This window comes from Homalodisca vitripennis, chromosome 5 (genome assembly GCF_021130785.1).
Source record: "Homalodisca vitripennis isolate AUS2020 chromosome 5, UT_GWSS_2.1, whole genome shotgun sequence".
Classification (NCBI taxonomy): Eukaryota; Metazoa; Arthropoda; class Insecta; order Hemiptera; family Cicadellidae; genus Homalodisca; species Homalodisca vitripennis.
In genome coordinates this window covers 136,549,854-136,567,781 of record NC_060211.1, presented here as the reverse complement: position 1 = coordinate 136,567,781, position 17,928 = coordinate 136,549,854, and the positions used below count along the sequence as shown (strand labels likewise).

Sequence of the window (17,928 nt, the reverse complement as noted above, 5' to 3'; positions counted from 1 at the left end):
AAGGAGGACTACTGATAGTCCTAATCCTACTCTAATGTTTTCTTTTGATTCTGCTACGGATTGGGTCTGCATTCAACCATCTTTAAACGATTACGTGGCTGCAAACTACGATGGAAAGTGGTACTTTGGACTCGTTAAAACTGTGTTTTCATGAAGAAGAAGATGTTGAAATTCTTTTTCTTCACCCTCCAGGACCTGCTGCCAGCTTTTACTGGCCTCAAAGAGAAGACTTGTGCATAATACCTTTGGAGCACATTATCAGTACAGTTGATGCACCGCAATCAAATAGCACTGGCAGAATGTACTGCTTCAAAAAAGTGTATCAGAAAAACAGAAGAGTGTTGGATGAAGTGGAAAAAATATAACAAGCAGAACTAATAATTGCTATAAAACATATTGATTCTTAGATTCAGTTTTTATTTTATTTCACATTTATTAAATGTAAGTAAACCGCAAATTTATAATTTCTTAACAATATTCTACTTTTTGGAATATTAACTAAACATGTGAAAAAGCCATACATCTTTTATGTTTATTTGTTAGCCTATGTATCTAGGAGTATGTAAAAAAAATATATGAAGACTCTACCAGGTCTGAGACCTGAGATATTGCAATTTTAGTAAATCCCAACAACGGTTTTTCAAATAAAAAAAAATTCTGATTATAATATTTTTATTATTTTTTGGAGTTGAGATAGGTTAGTGAATGTATTTTTTCTTTATTTTAAATATATTAATTAAATATTATGCAAAGTTTCATGGTGATATCGCAAATAGTTTTCAAGATATTAATTTTTTAAGCTACACGTTACATTGCAAGACGCGAAATCCGAGGCCTAAAATCGTGTTAAATTAAGAAAATTAAAAAATTTGTAGAAAAAAAACTATAAGAGATAGAGAAATAAAATTTGGCATTTATCAATAGGATAGCAAATGCAACAATTGTGCCAAGTTTCATCAAAATCTAAAGAGGTGGGTGTCAAATTAATTATTTACTGGGTGATTTGACATGGAATGACCCTGAACTCAAAGAACAAACTTGACAGCAACTCTTTTCATTCCCAAATCTTCCGTTGAAATGCCCTTAATCGAGCTCCATGATAACTCATTAATCTCCGACAGTTGATCAATTGTCTTGTCGACAGTCTGTGAGCAAAAGCTGTAGAAATCTTTTCAATATTTTCATCAATTTGGGTAGTTAATGGACGTCCAGAACAAAGTTTGTCATCAATCAACATGTTGCCATTTTTAAATCAAGCAAACCACACATACACATGAGTTTTTCTCATAGCGTCACCTTGGTAAGCTTTTTTTAACATTAAAACAGTATCAGCAGCATTTTTATCAAGTAGAAAACAAAATTTCACAGCTGTACGTTGCCATAAAAATGAAACAAGAACAAAACAGTACTAGGAAAAACAAGTGTTGCAGATGAATGGAACAAGCCAGATTGACAATAGAGGCGGCACTGAACTGGCTATGACTTGTGCTAAACACGCCTAGCGCCAGAAATGTACACTACACAAGTACCGCCCATGGTAATGCTATTCCGGTTTCTTTTGGTTGCCCTTTTGTACACTTTACAAAAAAAAAAAACTAAAAAGTCTTTGGATGCATATTATTTATATCTTTAAAAAGGGATGTCCCCCTAAAACTACAACAAAAATGAGCATAAAAGTGCATGATGTTTAACATTGTTCTTGTGTTAAGAAACTAAAAGTCGGTTCTATATAGTCAGCTCTTTAGAGGGTATGCTAGTTAGCTGCTGGCTACTCATCTGAGGCTCTGCTTGGGTTCAAATTAAAAACTGCTTTTTATATAGGAACTCATCCCAAATCCATAAATGTTTTACTTCGAAAATTTGGATTTTAGTGCCACATTGCTAATGAAATTTAAAAAATACAGTTGGTACAAATTGTTTATAATTTATATTTAATATAGATTTTCCCTTGATGAACTTTATATTGAATATAAATGATTAACCATTAGTATTTACAGATGATAGTGTTTTCAACAATTCAATTGCTTTGAGGCACTAAAATCCAGATTTATATAGTGAAACAATTATAGATTTCAGTCAAGTTTTTATTTATAACGCGGTTTTAAACTTTAGTCCCAAGTTAAAACTGATGCCTCAGATGTGCGGCTGTCAGCTAATTTAACTAGCATGTCATCTTGATGCTTTCACGTGATAGTGAAGTAAATCGTTAAAATATTTAGTGTGTATTTACATTTTCTTGAAGTCAAAATAAATTACAAAGTGTATTGATTTCCATATCTCCATAAATATACCTTAGTTAAGATCTAAGCTGCTATACCTAGTGGTTGAGATGGAAGAAAATAATGTAAATGTGTGTCACAGACACAGTGGTGAGGCGGCCCGGACATTCCATGCCAGATCTTCGTATCTCACTGGAGCCTGATAGTGGGGAAGATTCGACAGACTCATTAATTGAGGAGTCTGAAGAGTTTTTACGCAGGTCAATTGATTCAGTAGTAACAGGAACGGACTACACACAGACTGGCAGGAAGAGAAGGTCCAGGAGACACTCTGAGCCCTATCCTTTCAAAGGTAAAATAGTCATACATTTTTTAAATAACGCAAATCTACATTTGTAGATTAATTTTCAAAAACTTTGACAGAGAACAATAAAAACCCCCTAAATTGGTGACTTTCAGTCTATCTATCTAGTTATCTGACGGTGATATACAATTACTTATGTGTCTGATGGTCAGTGTTATGACGTATCATGCTTGAAAAACTATAATCAGAGAAAAAAATCTATTGTTTTATATTTTTTATGCTTTTGATATATTTTGCCCATTTTGACCTTCACAAAAATTAGCGTGGCTTATAATCAGCTTGTTCTTAGGAACAATTCCTCTATTGATTTCAAGATAAACCGGGTTCTGTGCTTATACACAGTTAATTGGCAATGTTGTGAATGTGTATTCAGTACATTCCCAGCACTAGTCAGTGGTATGCTGTATAATACTTACAGTATGTAGGCAGAATTTTGACCTTGCAGTACGCACAATGTTGTGGATGTGTATTCAGTACATTCCCAGCACTAGTCAGTGGTATGCTGTATAATACTTACAGTATGTAGGCAGAATTTTGACCTTGCAGTAGGCACAATGTTGTGAATGTGTATTCAGTACATTCCCAGCACTAGTCAGTGGTATGCTGTATAATACTTACAGTATGTAGGCAGAATTTTGACCTTGCAGTACGCACAATGTTGTGGATGTGTATTCAGTACATTCCCAGCACTAGTCAGTGGTATGCTGTATAATACTTAAAGTATGTAGGCAGGATTTGACCTTCCTTACGCACAATGTTGCAGATGTGTATTCAGTACGTTCCCACTAGTCACGTCACGTCAGTGGTATACTATATAATACTTACAGGATGTACACAAAATGAATGTAAAATCATTTTGAGTACTGGTAGTAGTCTATTTCTGACGCTGTGGTTGACTTTAAATACTTATGTTGAGGATCAGAGTGGTAGTTTCTGGAATCTGTACTGTAATGATTATTTGTCAAAGTTTTTCTAGATTTAAGTAGCACCTCTTAGAATATTATTTTAGATACCAAATTAAAAGTTTTTCCATTGAATCTATAGATGCTTCCTTCTGAGTTATAAAGTTAGCAAGCTAGCCTAAAAAATCATATTTATGGTAATGCAACAATATAAAAGAATCTATTTTGGATCATTCTGTTTAATTAATAATTAGTTATTACTTACTAATATCATTCTATTTAATTAATAATTAGTTATTGTTGTCATACTTATTGCTATCTAGTTAAACATAATTTGACTCAAAGTAGCAACTAATATCACCAAACACCGCTTTATCTGCCCAACACTTTTGCAAAGAGAAGGCTATCAACTTAAAACTGAATTTTATCAATATTAGTTTATCAGCAGGAAAGTTAAAAAATAAAATCTGTGTGTTATTTTATTATTTGGTATTTGTACTCTCAATAATTTTTCATTTTTTTATAACTTTTTCGTACTTTATATAACAATCACGTAAAAACCACCCCAAAAAATAGATATCTGTATGACATAAATACATCTGCAGATTTACGTATTTTTGTTTTTCAAATCGTAGTTTTAAAATACCAATGTATACAATGTTGCTAGACTTAGTTTTGTTTAAACACAAAAGTTGTACAAGTAAAGTTAGGTTCAGAAGCATAATGTATTGGACAAATACATTGTAATGTATTTCAGTGTGTATAGTAAATTTCAAATTCATAAAGGCTTGTCATTTCTAGTATTTTGATTGGCAAATTTTAATAAGTTTTGGTTGTGTTGTCTCACAGATTTTGAACCGCCCAAGTCATCTCAGCCATTCATAGCAAAGATTCCAAGGGATCTGAAGCTCAACTATTGGGTGAAAGTTATCACCCTTGAGGGGCAGGTTGTGGTGGGCAAGGTGAGATATGTGGGTCTGTTACCCGGGAAGGGGGATGAAAGCTTCGTGGGTGTCCAGTTGAACAGATCTGACGGGAACAGCGATGGATCATTTGGAGGACGCCGATTTTTTGACTGGTGAGTCTTCTGAAATTATTCCTCTATGTTTGCTAATCACAAGGATAAACATGAAGTACGGCCATGTTTATAAAAAAATCTTAAATCCCTTGAGAATAGTTTATTATATGCTAAACAGGAAACAGTTATATTCACTTTGGGATTTTCAGAATATTTTAAAGGGTGGTTCAGTTTCAATAATTTTCAATTTAATTTTGATCCCAAATTTTTATATCAAGTTAGACTGTGATTTAAATATTACTTTAAATACAACCCAAAGATCTACAATAAGCTGTTTTCTGTTTGATTTAATACTATGTATTAGAAACCATAAACTATCGCAATATTTATAAAATATACAGCTTTAAAATACTTCTTACAAGTGTAATAGACAATAAGGTTTGTTATAAAAGATTTATTGAAATACACTAATAACAAAATCTGTAACCTGAATCATAAATAATTACATCATAGAAGCAGACAGTTTATGTTTCACAAATAATTTGTTTCACATTTTAAAACAATATAAAATTGTACTGGCTGTAACCTATATTTAGGCACATGCTATTCTGTGCTCATGCCCAGAGCGGCAGTATTTAAAATTTATTTGACATATTCTTAATAAAATATTTACAAAGCATTAAAAAGATATATGCTATGTTACATTACTCAAAACATGCATAGATTTGTAGATACCAACAGTAATATGTTATGTTATATTACTCAAAACATACATAAATTTGTGGATACCAACAGATACTATTCTAGAGGGAATCTGTCACCACCGCAGTGCCTAACTCTCTATTACTTTTGGATCAAAAAATATAAATACCTGAGTTTTAACATTAACAACAAACTATCTAGTGAAGTTACAATAATGGCAGTTCCCTCAAAATTTAGCTTGATTTTTGTGTTTGTTTGGACATATAAAGCAAGATTTCATCATTTATAAACAAGAACGTGTACTTTTTCTAATAACAACGATAAAGGTGGTTTTTAACGTTTTACAACCAAAAAAAGAAAAATTATGACTGATGGAATAGGGGCACACAATTACTAAATATGGGCATGGCTGTAACAACTTTAAAACTTCATATATTGGAAACCTGTGATCAAATTTGGATTAGGAGCAAATTTGTATAAAAGATAGTTATAAGAATAATGTTTTTAAGTATGTAATTTTAGAATTATGCACTTACAAGTTGTTATAAAATACCATCCTAACTTTTATTTTTAACCAAGTGGTTCAAAAACTTTGGCATTTGTCATGTTATTAATGACCTCTTAAAATTATTATCTTTGACATGTAATTTTGTAAATCACTATTCAAAACTTTTTAAAACTAATTTTTAACACCAGATCAGTTGAACAGATTTTGTTAAATTACCATAACCAACCATTTGAACGCGCAAACAACCAGACTGTCGAAGGTGGTGTTGCAATGGTTGAGAGCAGCCCACTTGCACCCAGGATTGCAATATAATAATTGTGTTTTTAATATATTTGACCATTTTTCATTAGAGCTTTTGACCAGCACTGGCAGACTGTTTAAAAAAATTATTTGCTTGCTACCAAGTCACTTTCAAATATTTACAATGTTTTAACGTTTAATCTGTTTGTATGGTAGTGCTTTGCATTAAATCAGAAGTAACAATCTAAGTTTTGATGGAGTAATTAAAAATTCTGCCCATAGGTAAGCTGAAAGAAAACCACACTTAAGTAAGGTATAGGTAGTTTTTTTAAATTGTAAGAAAGACTTTTTAAGCCAACAAGTATTTATTTTTCAATGTAATTATTGTTAATGTTGTCCATAATCTTATGGAAGTAAATGGGGATAATTATAAAAATACTGAGTTTTATTACCATGTATGTATATGCAAACTCTAGAACTATCAGTGGGTTATTGATGAAATGGAAAATATAGCTTATAGGAAACAACAAAATAAAATATATGTTAACTGTATAACTATAATTATAACTCAGTGTCTCATGTGTGAGGTGTAAATAAAGCATGTATTATTGTAAGATTGGCTGGTGGAAGAGATGGGTAAGAATAGAGGGGGGGGGGGACAACTGGGGGGACAAAATTAGTAATGTAACTTAATGAAACAAATAGCAAAATAGCAGACAGATCATTGGCAGCTGTCATCAGCTGTCTTAACGATCCTAACTAATTCAGTTCCACTCGATCAGTCGACTAGTGGCGGATGGCTTATCTTATCAGGAGTCTATAGTGCGGTGCGTGTTGTGGCTTGCCGTCCGGTGTGCATGAAAGCATATGTTAACATTCAATCAGATAATTAATAACTATAAACTTATAATACTGCTTTTACGTTAAATTACACTGGGAAAACTTGTTAGTGAAATTTACCTATTAGTGGATTTTTGTCTGGTTCACGTCAAAGACATGTCTGATAAGTGCGGGAAGTGCGATCTAGAAATATCACAAAACCAAAGATGGTTCGAAGTGCCCAGACTGTAATATTATGTTTCACTTGAAATGTCTAAATCCCGGCTACGCAGAATCGGGAAAGAAGGTTACGCGTAAAAAATGCTAAATGTGACGGTTGTTTATCCGACACATCATCGACCGCTAGTCAGGTGCGTGACGATCGCGAGTTTAACCTGACTTCAGTAATGGATGCCATCGCCGCCTTCAGGAAGGAAACACAAGAACAATGGAGCCGAGTTCAGTCGCAGAGTTATCCACGGTCCAAACTGAGATGTGAAAGAGGTAAAGGCTGAAGTGTCCTTGCTTATAAAACGCAACTAGATGAAACGACTGTAAAGACAGACCAAATGTGTTTAGTAATAAATAAGCTGGAAACCGAAAACAAGGAACTAAAAGTCCAATTAGCCGCCCTAAACCTACAAATGTGCGATATCCAACAGCATAGTCGTAAGAATAATATATTGATCACGGGTATACCGGTGACGCCTCGGGAGGACTGTTTGGCGATCTTGGACTCTACGGCACGAGCTCTGGACATACCGTTCCGCATCCCAGATATCTCTGTAGCGCATCGTCTATCCTCAAGGGAAGGCGACTCAAGACCGCCTGTCATAGTGGTCAGCTTCGTGTCACGGGCTGTCAAGGCTGTTTTGGCTGGAGGCGAGAAGAAGAGTGAAGAAACTGTCTGCCAGGGACCTGCATCCATCGTTTCCTGACCACCAGGTATATATGAACGACCATCTAACGTCTCACACCAGAGCCATATTTAATGGGGCGCGTGAACTCATAAAAGCAGGCAAGTTGTCATCAGTGTGGACCAGTGACGGACGAATTCTCGCGAAGAAACATGAAGGGGGGAAACCCTTTCGCATCCTACATCAACAACATCTGGATGAATTGATAGCAGCATCCTACTCAGCAGCTGCCAAATCCGTACCGAAACCCGATAACCCCCTACCAGTCTAATGTAAGACGAGCTTAACCTACTATACGCTAAGTGGCACTTATTAAAATTGTAGACCTCAATTGATCCATAGGAGTTACATTAATTTGGGGTGATTTTCTATAAGTAGAATTTTATTTATCTGTTTTTTACTGAAATTATACAATGAGTTTCTTTTAAACTTAAGTATAATCTATTGCTATATATCCTTTCAATAAAAACTGTATGAGTTAATATTTGATTTTTGATTATTAGAAGTAAAGTAACAATATAAGTAAGTTCTATTTATAAGGTAATATTCTTCTGTTGCATTTTTCAATACGCATATAAAAGCGTACATATGCGTTTTGTTTATATTATTGAAGGGAGTAGCTCTCAAAAACTATGCTTAAGTAAATACAGTTGCAAAGTCAGAAAAAAATGTTTTTTCTGTTTAAGCTTAATACAAGTCATGTATTTATTTTGTTAGTATGTAGATACATATATTATATCGAATGTTTCATTATTTTGTGAAATAGGCGCGGTTGTGTCTATTTTATCTGGGACGTTATTGTTGTGAAAATGTCCTAGAATTAAAATTTGTAGAAGCTCAGTTGGTTTTAGTTTTTATTTCCATATCTCATGTGAGAGATTTTTGTTTGTACAAAATCATAGTAAAATAATTATAGTATGAGATAAAAACAAGAAACATTAAAGAACTATTTCGTATTTATTGATCAGATATCGAGAGAAACCACTTTTCTAATTTGGATAGGAATTGTAGTAAGTATTAATGATAGACAAGACAATTCAAAACATAAAGATTGTTTTTTATGGACTAATCAACTTAATTAGTTTTAATAGTTTAATTAATTGCCAGTTCATATGTGTGTGTGAGCGCCCGCGAGTGTGAATGAGAGTGTGTGTATGTGCATGTGTGCGTGTGCGTGTGTGTGTGTGTGTGTGTGTGTGTGTGTGTGTGTGCATGTGCGTGTGTGATTGTGTGTGTGCAAGTGTGCGTGCGTGTGGAGTGTGTGTTCTACGCGAGCGCAATGCATGTATACAATCCAATCTCTGTGTAAAGTTCTGCAAGTCATACCTTCCTTTTTAATAATTTACTTGTCTTAATATATAGTTAAAAGTCATTACTTATAAGGAATAATAAACTGAGATATGTACTGTTATTATCTAATCATTATACATTAAAAGTAAATTGATTACCGATATGCTTGTACTTAATCATCTATGTTGCTCTCAAAATTACAAATTATAAATTATATCCCACGATAGTATGTATGTATGTATGTAGGCATAGAATGATAATGATCTAAATGTAGCCTGTTATTTATAATTATGTTGCTTATCATACGTCTGATAAACTGACTGAGATAGAATGGTATTTTTCATGATAATTTCCACATGTTTTGTCATTAAGTTCTCATATGTACTATTTGCTCCCCTTTACTGGAATGTTTCTAGTTATATAATTAGTTTTACAAAGTGTTATGTACTAGATGTATAAAAAAAGACAATTGTTAAATGGCATCATTTAACCACGAACCGGAATTCTAGGATCTAATCTAAATCCACAGAGTAATTATAATATATTAAAAATAAAATTTTATACAAGCTTTTGTTCTTAGAGATGTGTTCAAAACACAAGCTATACACCTAAAAATATAAATACCTATATGTGATTTCAGCCTACATATGCCATTGTTAGATACATAAATTTACAATTAATTAGAGATTTATATTTCAATCGCCAAATTTATTATCTATAATATAATCCTAACACCGGACGGCGGCATCGAAATAACAGAATGATTCTAGAGGACGATCCCCTCGACGAGCCGATAATTAAAATTGAAAACCTGTTCGGATATCAACAATTTTAAAAATTCGACATATTTCAAGCGGTCCACTAGTAAACCGCGGAACCACATTCAATATATTACACCAAAATATTCGAAGTTACAATAAAAATATAGATGAATTTTTAATTTTATTGGATAGTTTAAAAATTAAATTCAACTGCATAGTCTTAACAGAAGCATGGCTTGATAACGAAAGTGAACTAATGCATTTGAATGGGTTCAAATTATTTAGATCCTACAACAACATTAATCGATCAGATGGGCTTGTTATCTATATAGATAGTGCGTTATCGGTGTCTTGCAGTGAGCTGAGACTTGGAGGGGTGGCCACCGCCTTATCTCTTGACTTCAATTGGGCCGGTCTCCCTTGTCAATTATTGGCTATTTACCGCAGTCCTAATTCAAACATTGTCCTCTTTAATGACGCCTTGGATGAGTACTATAATATCAACAGAAACAAACTTTGTTTCTTAGTAGGGGATATTAATTGTGATATTCTTAATATTATTTCGAATTCACAGGGAAGAACGGTTACATGGATATTCTGAGCGATGCAGGTTTCGTGGGGTGTATAGATAGAGTAACGCGGGACCGTCTAGTAACACTTGTATCGATCACATTTTTGTAAAATTTCATAATTTGAGTCAAATTAATTCTATAATTCTAGAAACTACAGTGACTGATCACTATCCAGTATTGGCCCAGCTATATTTACAAAAACATACACACTACTCAATGCCTGAACCGTTTTATAATACGTATGACTGGGTAAATATTGGCAAAGATCTTTTGGACACAAATTGGGAACCTGTTTTAGAGAGCAATTGTGTTAATGCTTCTGTTGATACATTTATTGATATCCTGCGCTCGGTTATTATTAATCGTAATTCTAGAAAAGTAAAGATAAAACGCAAAAAATAAAAAATTAAAACCATGGATAACTATGGGTTTTGTTAAAATCTATTCGATATAGGGATAAACTCAGTAGATCGTTAATAAAAGAGCCATTTTAATACTCAACTGCGAAATAAATTTATTCGGTACCGTAACACGTTACACTCGACGATTAAAGCGAGCTAAATTTGTTTATTACAATAATAAAATTGCTGAAACTGCAGGTAACATGAAAAAAGTTCTGGTCCGTGGTTAATGAGGTGGCTGGTAGGACATCTGATAAGGAGCGATTTCCTGTTGAGGCATTCTGTGATCCGGAAAACTCTGATACATCGCCATCTGTGGAAAATGTCTGCGATTCATTTAATAACTTTTTTGCCTCTGTGGGACCGATGCTGGCGGGAGCTTTGCACCCCAGCGACCCTGCGGTGGTGGACGACGCGGACCACGCCGCGAGTGCTGTGTTTGATTTCCGCCCGGTTACACGGCAGGAAATTTTTAATTAGTGGCTGGTCTAAGAGGAAAGCTCTTCACCAGGATGGGATAACATTCCTACAAAATTAATTAAAGATAATATTTCAAGCACTCTCGGAACCCCCTTTATAATATCATTAACTGTAGTATTAGAACAGGAGAATTCCCCTAATGCGTTTAAAGTTGCCAAAGTTGTTCCCATTTATAAGTCAGGTGTTAAATCAGCAATGAATAATTTTAGGCCGATCTCTTTGCTTGCTGTTGTATCAAAGCTACTTGAAAAATGTATCAAAGTCCAATTGATGAATTAATCTAGAGATGAATTTATTCCTTTCAAATAAACCAATATGGCTTTAGGAGTGGTAAAAATACATCAGATGCTCTCTATGACATAACTAAATTCATATCGTCAGAAATTGGTTCTAAAAAGCGAGTCCTGGTCACCTTTCTTGATCTTGCTAAAGCTTTTTGACTCTTTAGATAGGCGGAAACTACTATCAAAATTAGAATATGCTGGAGTAAAAAACGTAGCGCTCAATTGGTTTGTCAGTTATTTTAATAATCGCCAGCAATTTGTTTCAATTAATGGAGTTAAGAGTAGCCAAACAAATGTGGATTACGGAGTGGTGCAGGGAAGCACCCTTGGGCCATTGTTGTTCTTAGTCTATATAAATAATATAACAAAAATTGGACATAAATAGTAAGTTGTTTCTGTTTGCTGATGACACAGCTGTGGTGTCATCTGGCAGTAACGTGGGAGGAGGCATTTGAAACAAGCTTCCTTAGATCTGTCAAAAATAAAAAATTGTGGTGATCACAATACTCTGACTATTAACTTAACAAAAACAAAATATTTACCATTTGTTTCTAGAATAGATTTTAATCCGGGTCAGAGATGCCTCAGACTGCACTCCTGCGGCGATCCTTACTCCGAGTCCTGCGGTTGTGGTATCATTGGTCGTGTGGACCAATACAACTATTTGGGAGTAATTTTTGACACTAAATTGAATTGGGTACCTCAAATCCATTACGTGAAGAAAAAAGTTAGAAAGTTGTTATTTGCATTTAATCAGCTTAGCGCGGTATTGAGTGGGATCGTATTAGGTCAGTTTATTTTGCCTACGTGCAGTCGGTTCTGCAGTATGGTATTCTCGCGTGTGGAGGAGTGTCGTCTGCTGTTACTGGAACCACTTGCGGTCACACAAAGAAGTATATTAAGGATCATTTTGAGGAAAAAGCCGCAGATATCCTTCTAATCTGTTATATAATGAGTTTCCTGTTTTAAGTGTAAGGCAATTATATATAAAATCTCTTTTACTGCATATACAAAAAAATACAAAGATTTTATTTTTATAGCGCTTCACCACAAAACTATACTACCAGAAATAGAATACAGTTTGGATATATCAGATACCAAGACCAAATTGTTGAATAGAAAAATTTAACTCTTTTTACATAGCTCATGTGCTTTATAAAAATCTACCAGAGCACATATTGGAGGCAGAGGGTGGAAGTGTAGTCGAGTACAAGCGTAGGGTGGGTCGGTGGTTTGCTCAGCCTGGGTGATGCTGCTGCAGAGGCACTGATTCGTTCCAGTTACCAATAAATTTACGAAGAAGCCTGTTAATAGCAAATTATTTGGGAATTTTGTGTAAGTAGGAATTATTATTGTGGGATGTGGTTTGGTGGTGCTGTTGGATTGTTTCCATCCATCTAATAGTAATATGGTGGTTAAGCGGTGCCTAAACTGTATAGAGATGGGTGTGTGTGTGTGTGTGTGTGTGTGTGTGTGTGTGTGTGTGTGTGTGTGTGTGTGTGTGTGTGTGTGTGTGTGTGTGTGTGTGTGTGTGTGTGTGTGTGTGTGTGTGTGTGTGTTGTGTGTGTGTGTGTGTGTGTGTGTGTGTGTGTGAGTGTGTGTGTGTGTGTTTGGTGTGTGTGTGTGTGTGTGTGTGTGTGTGTGTGTAGTGTGTGTGTGTGTGTGTGTGTGTGTGTGTGTGTGTGTGTGTGTGTGTGTGTGTGTGTGTGTGTGTGTGTGTGTGTGTGTGTGTGTGTGTGTGTGTGTGTGTGTGTGTGTGTGTGTGTGTGTGTGTGTGTGTGTGCGCGTGCGCGGTGCGCGCGCGCGCGCGCGCGCGTATCATGTATGTAAGTATATGTATATACAATTTTTACAACAATGTATTTTGTACTACTTAAACAGATCTTTGGTAAATCTTTAGGTTAAAGTATGGTACACAATTACAATTACGATTACAATTAAGAACAATTAAGTACAATTAAGAAAAGACTGATTGATGGACTCTTCCCCTTACACAGACCTATAGTCTATATGGGGAATTATTCATTTAAATTATGGAAATGTATATTTTATTGTTTTATGTGTATGAATAAAAAGATTTTGATTTGATTTGATTTGATTTGATAATTAACCAGATTATTTTCAGTAACCAAGCTTGAAAAAAAGTTTGCTAGTACATAATTTTTAGCAAGTACTCCAGATTTACTCTTTGTTTGAAATAGTTATTTAGACGTTTTTAATTTTTTCAAACCAACATATAAATAAAGGTATTATTATATTTCTAACTTTATTATCAAGAGACAAAAAATCAAATAGGTTGGATAGATTATTTACAATGATTTTTCTTCTAAAAGTGTGCTAATCTACTAATAATTTTGTGTATAACCCCACAGAGCACTCGAAAGGTTAAATGAACTGCATGTCTTATTCCCTGCTTCACACCCACAGCACTCGAAGGGTTAAATGAACTGCATGTCTTATTCCCTGCTTCACACCCACAGCACTCGAAGGGTTAAATGAACTGCATGTCTTATTCCCTGCTTCACACCCCATCCTCTGCTATTTTGATGGCAGACAATAATGTGGCATAATTGTTAGTCACAAAGGCGACTGCTGTGCCGTGATATTAGGCTACTTTAGATAATTAATGGGAATGGAGTACGAATATGCCAAACTGCGATTGATATTCAAATCCACAAAATGCCTTGAACCCAGTGGTTAATTTTAGTTAATTTATGCATAGATAAAAAGAGCCTGAATAATCATTCTTTATCGTCAAGATAATGTTATATTAAAGTTTGTTATGTTCTCGTTTTTTAATTGAAAAAAAAAATAAATAAAATAAGAAAGATTGTATAAATAACAAAAGCATAGACAAGAGAAAATTAGTAATGTTCTAATGGGTCAACTGATAGTGCTGTCTGAAAGCTGATCTTAATATTACAAATGATTTGAAAGAACAATCCTTTTGACTCATGTATTAACCTTGAGTGAGTCGTCTAGATACATGTAGTTTGTAACAACATGTTAAGATGTGAGTCAGTAGTGATAAAGATTGATGTTATTGATCATTACATGACATGAGTTTGAGTGTTGGTCGTTTGTGGGGTGGAGGAGAGAGGGGCGGCGGGGGGCTGCTGACTGACATTCCCACCTCCCGTCCGTCTTTGTCACTCACAATTTTTGTAATCAACTAGGTCTGGTGTTAGATTTAGTTGATTGGTTCAACAGTAAAAATCATAAAAAGACACTTCAATTACTAATGATTTATTTGATTTACAATCCTATATTCTGTTTTGCATAATAGAAGCTAAATAACCTTTATAATAATATGCGTGTGCGTGTGTGCGTGTTGTGCGTGTGTGCGTGTGTGCGTGTGTGTGTGTGCGTGTGTGCGTGTGTGCGTGTGTGCGTGTGTGCGTGTGTGCGTTGTGTGCGTGTGTGCGTGTGTGCGTGTGTGCGTGTGTGCGTGTGTGCGTGTGTGCGTGCGTGCGTGCGTGCGTGCGTGCGTGCGTGCGTGCGTGCGTGCGTGCGTGCGTGCGTGCGTGCGTGCGTGCGTGCGTGCGTGCGTGCGTGCGTGCGTGCGGCGTGCGTGCGTGCGTGCGTGCGTGCGTGCGTGCGTGCGTGCGTGCGTGCGTGCGTGCGTGCGTGCGTGCGTGCGTGCGTGCGTGCGTGCGTGCGTGCGTGCGTGCGTGCGTGCGTGCGTGCGTGCGTGCGTGCGTGCGTGCGTGCGTGCGTGCGTGCGTGCGTGCGTGCGTGCGTGCGTGCGTGCGTGCGTGCGTGCGTGCGTGCGTGCGTGCGTGCGTGCGTGCGTGCGTGCGTGCGTGCGTGCGTGCGTGCGTGCGTGCGTGCGTGCGTGCGTGCGTGCGTGCGTGCGTGCGTGCGTGCGTGCGTGCGTGCGTGCGTGCGTGCGTGCGTGCGTGTGTGTGTGGTGTGTGTAGTAGACAGTAGACAGTAGACAGTAGACAAATGCTTTATTTCAAGAAAGTTCACAATACTTTTTAAACATTCCAAGAGCTCACAGAGCTCGTGCGGAAATACTATTAACATACGAAACAAAATTAATTACAGCATACTTTATTAGTTGTCAGCCAGTCTTGTAACAATTATTAGTTCATCATTATATCAACACTATTAACTTCAAGTAACAACATGCATTTTCTATATTTAAACAGAACACGCATCTGAACAGTAAATTCCGTGCCAAAATTATTTAACTACCAAATTTTCACAAAAAATATCAACAATTAATAAATAAACTACTATTAAAAATCAAAAATAAATTTTTTTAAAGCTACATCTAACAAAAACATCTGCAATAAATAAACAAATACAAACCAACAATAATATACAGAAAACAACTAACAGATCAACAACAATATACAATAAATTCTAACAGAAATATCAACAATAAACCATATATAATTAACAATTCAATAAATATTTTTTAATACGAACAAAGTTTAAAACGATTTACTAATTATGATATTTTGTCAATACACAAAATACACAAAATATATAAGCTATGCTTCTGAGATGCAGACTAATACCATTACTATATATTAATTTCGTTTTTGAGAATTGCGCTCTTAACTTTCATTTTAAAAACGAGGTTTCCCCTCATTTAAAATGTCGTTACCAAAGTGTACAATAATCTTATTGAAAATTTTCTTTTCCAACAAAACAAAACTGTCTTCTACAAAATTCTTTTCTGAAATTCGGCGTTGAAATAGTAATAAATTGCGAAGTTCGCGTAGGAGCATTAAATTGTTTCAAGCTATATTTGCCAAAAAAACTTATATGTATGCAACAAACCAGTCAACAAATACAACTGATCAATTGTAAGATAATCATTCTTCGAAAATAAATAAGACATACTCTCTGATTTTTTAATAAAATGTATAGTTCTTATTGCAAAACCTTTGTATCATTACAATTGATTTTAATACTGTAGGGTAAGTCCCCCATAATGAATGATGCCATAACGAGCTGTACTTTCGAACCAAGATCTGTAAAGGGAATTTAAATGCTCCTTCCTTAAAAAGTTCCTTATATAATATAAAGCATAATTGATTTTTTTGAGTTTTGATTCTAAGTACTCCACATGTTTATTCCACTTTAACTTACTATCAATAAAAACGCCTAAATACTTAACTGAGTCAACACAAAACCAATATTTTCACATGTACATTCATATAAGCATTGATGATTGTGACAGACCAATTGAAATTCTAACGTGAGATTATCTACATCGCATGAAGAACCAGTGAACAAAATACATTTAGACTTTGAATTATTTATCAAAAGCCTGTTTAATATTAACCAATTTGAAATAACCTCTAGATCTCTATTTATTTTAGCTTTAAGGGCATATCGGTTCACAGCTGAAACACACAATAGCAGTGTCGTCTGCATAGGCAAATATGGACGAATTCAATGGAATACTCAATAAATCATTGATATAGATCAAAAACATTAACGGACCTGCCACCCCACCTTGAGCAACACCGTACCTAATGTGCAATAACTCACTATATGTATTGTTTATTTTGACTGTTTGTCTTCTGTTTTTGCAAAAGGATTCTAGTAATTTATATGCAAGGCCACCTATTCCATATCCCTTAATTTTGTCTAATAATATATCAATATCTACAACGTCAAACGCTTTCTTAAAATCCAAATATACAGCTAAAGTACACCTACTGCGATCAACTAGTGATGCTATTTCACATAATATGTTCTTCAATTGCCAAATCAGTACCACGATTTGGCAAAAACCCATATTGCTGTGGTGAAAAAAATGCTTTTGTTTAAAAAATATTTTAAAAGTTCCTCCTTAATAAATACCTCAAATATTTTAGCAATAGTGTTTATAAGGGAGATTGGCCGATATGAGGAGACGAGCATATCATCACCCGACTTAAAAACAGGCACCACAACTGCGTCCTTGAAGCTTGTGGGAAAGACACCCTGTTTCAATGATTTTTCATAAATGGTTGTAAGGACTGGTGCTAATGTATCAATATTATTCTTTATTGATAAAATATTTATACCATCGAGACCAGAACTTTTTGTATTTTTCATACTGGAGACTATCCTAAAGCATGTGTGTGTGTGTGTGTGTGTGTGTGTGTGTGTGTGTGTGTGTGTGTGTGTGTGTGTGTGTGTGTGTGTGTGTGGTGTGGGTGTGTGTGTGTGTGTGTGTGTGTGTGTGTGTGTGTGTGTGTGTGTGTGTGTGTGTGTGTGTGTGTGTGTGTGTGTGTGTGTGTTGCGTGCGTGCGTGCGTGCGCGTGCGTGCGTGCGTGCGTGCGGTGCGTGCGTGCGTGCGGTGCGTGCGTGCGTGCGTGCGTGCGTGCGTGCGTGCGTGCGTGCGTGCGTGCGTGCGTGCGTGCGTGCGTGCGTGCGTGCGTGCGTGCGTGCGTGCGTGCGTGCGTGCGTGCGTGCGTGCGTGCGTGCGTGCGTTGCGTGCGTG

General features: G+C 35.7%; 1 protein-coding gene across 1 annotated transcript in view; it reads left to right on the top strand.

Annotated features, from left to right (window-relative positions):
• Positions 1-17,928, top strand: part of LOC124362925 — a 35,749-nt gene that overhangs the window by 13,861 nt on the left and 3,960 nt on the right. The window contains exons 4-5 of the mRNA XM_046817819.1: positions 2,362-2,571; positions 4,335-4,563. Of these exons, the coding sequence (XP_046673775.1) occupies positions 2,362-2,571; positions 4,335-4,563 (439 nt within the window). The remainder of the gene's footprint in view (positions 1-2,361; positions 2,572-4,334; positions 4,564-17,928) is intronic.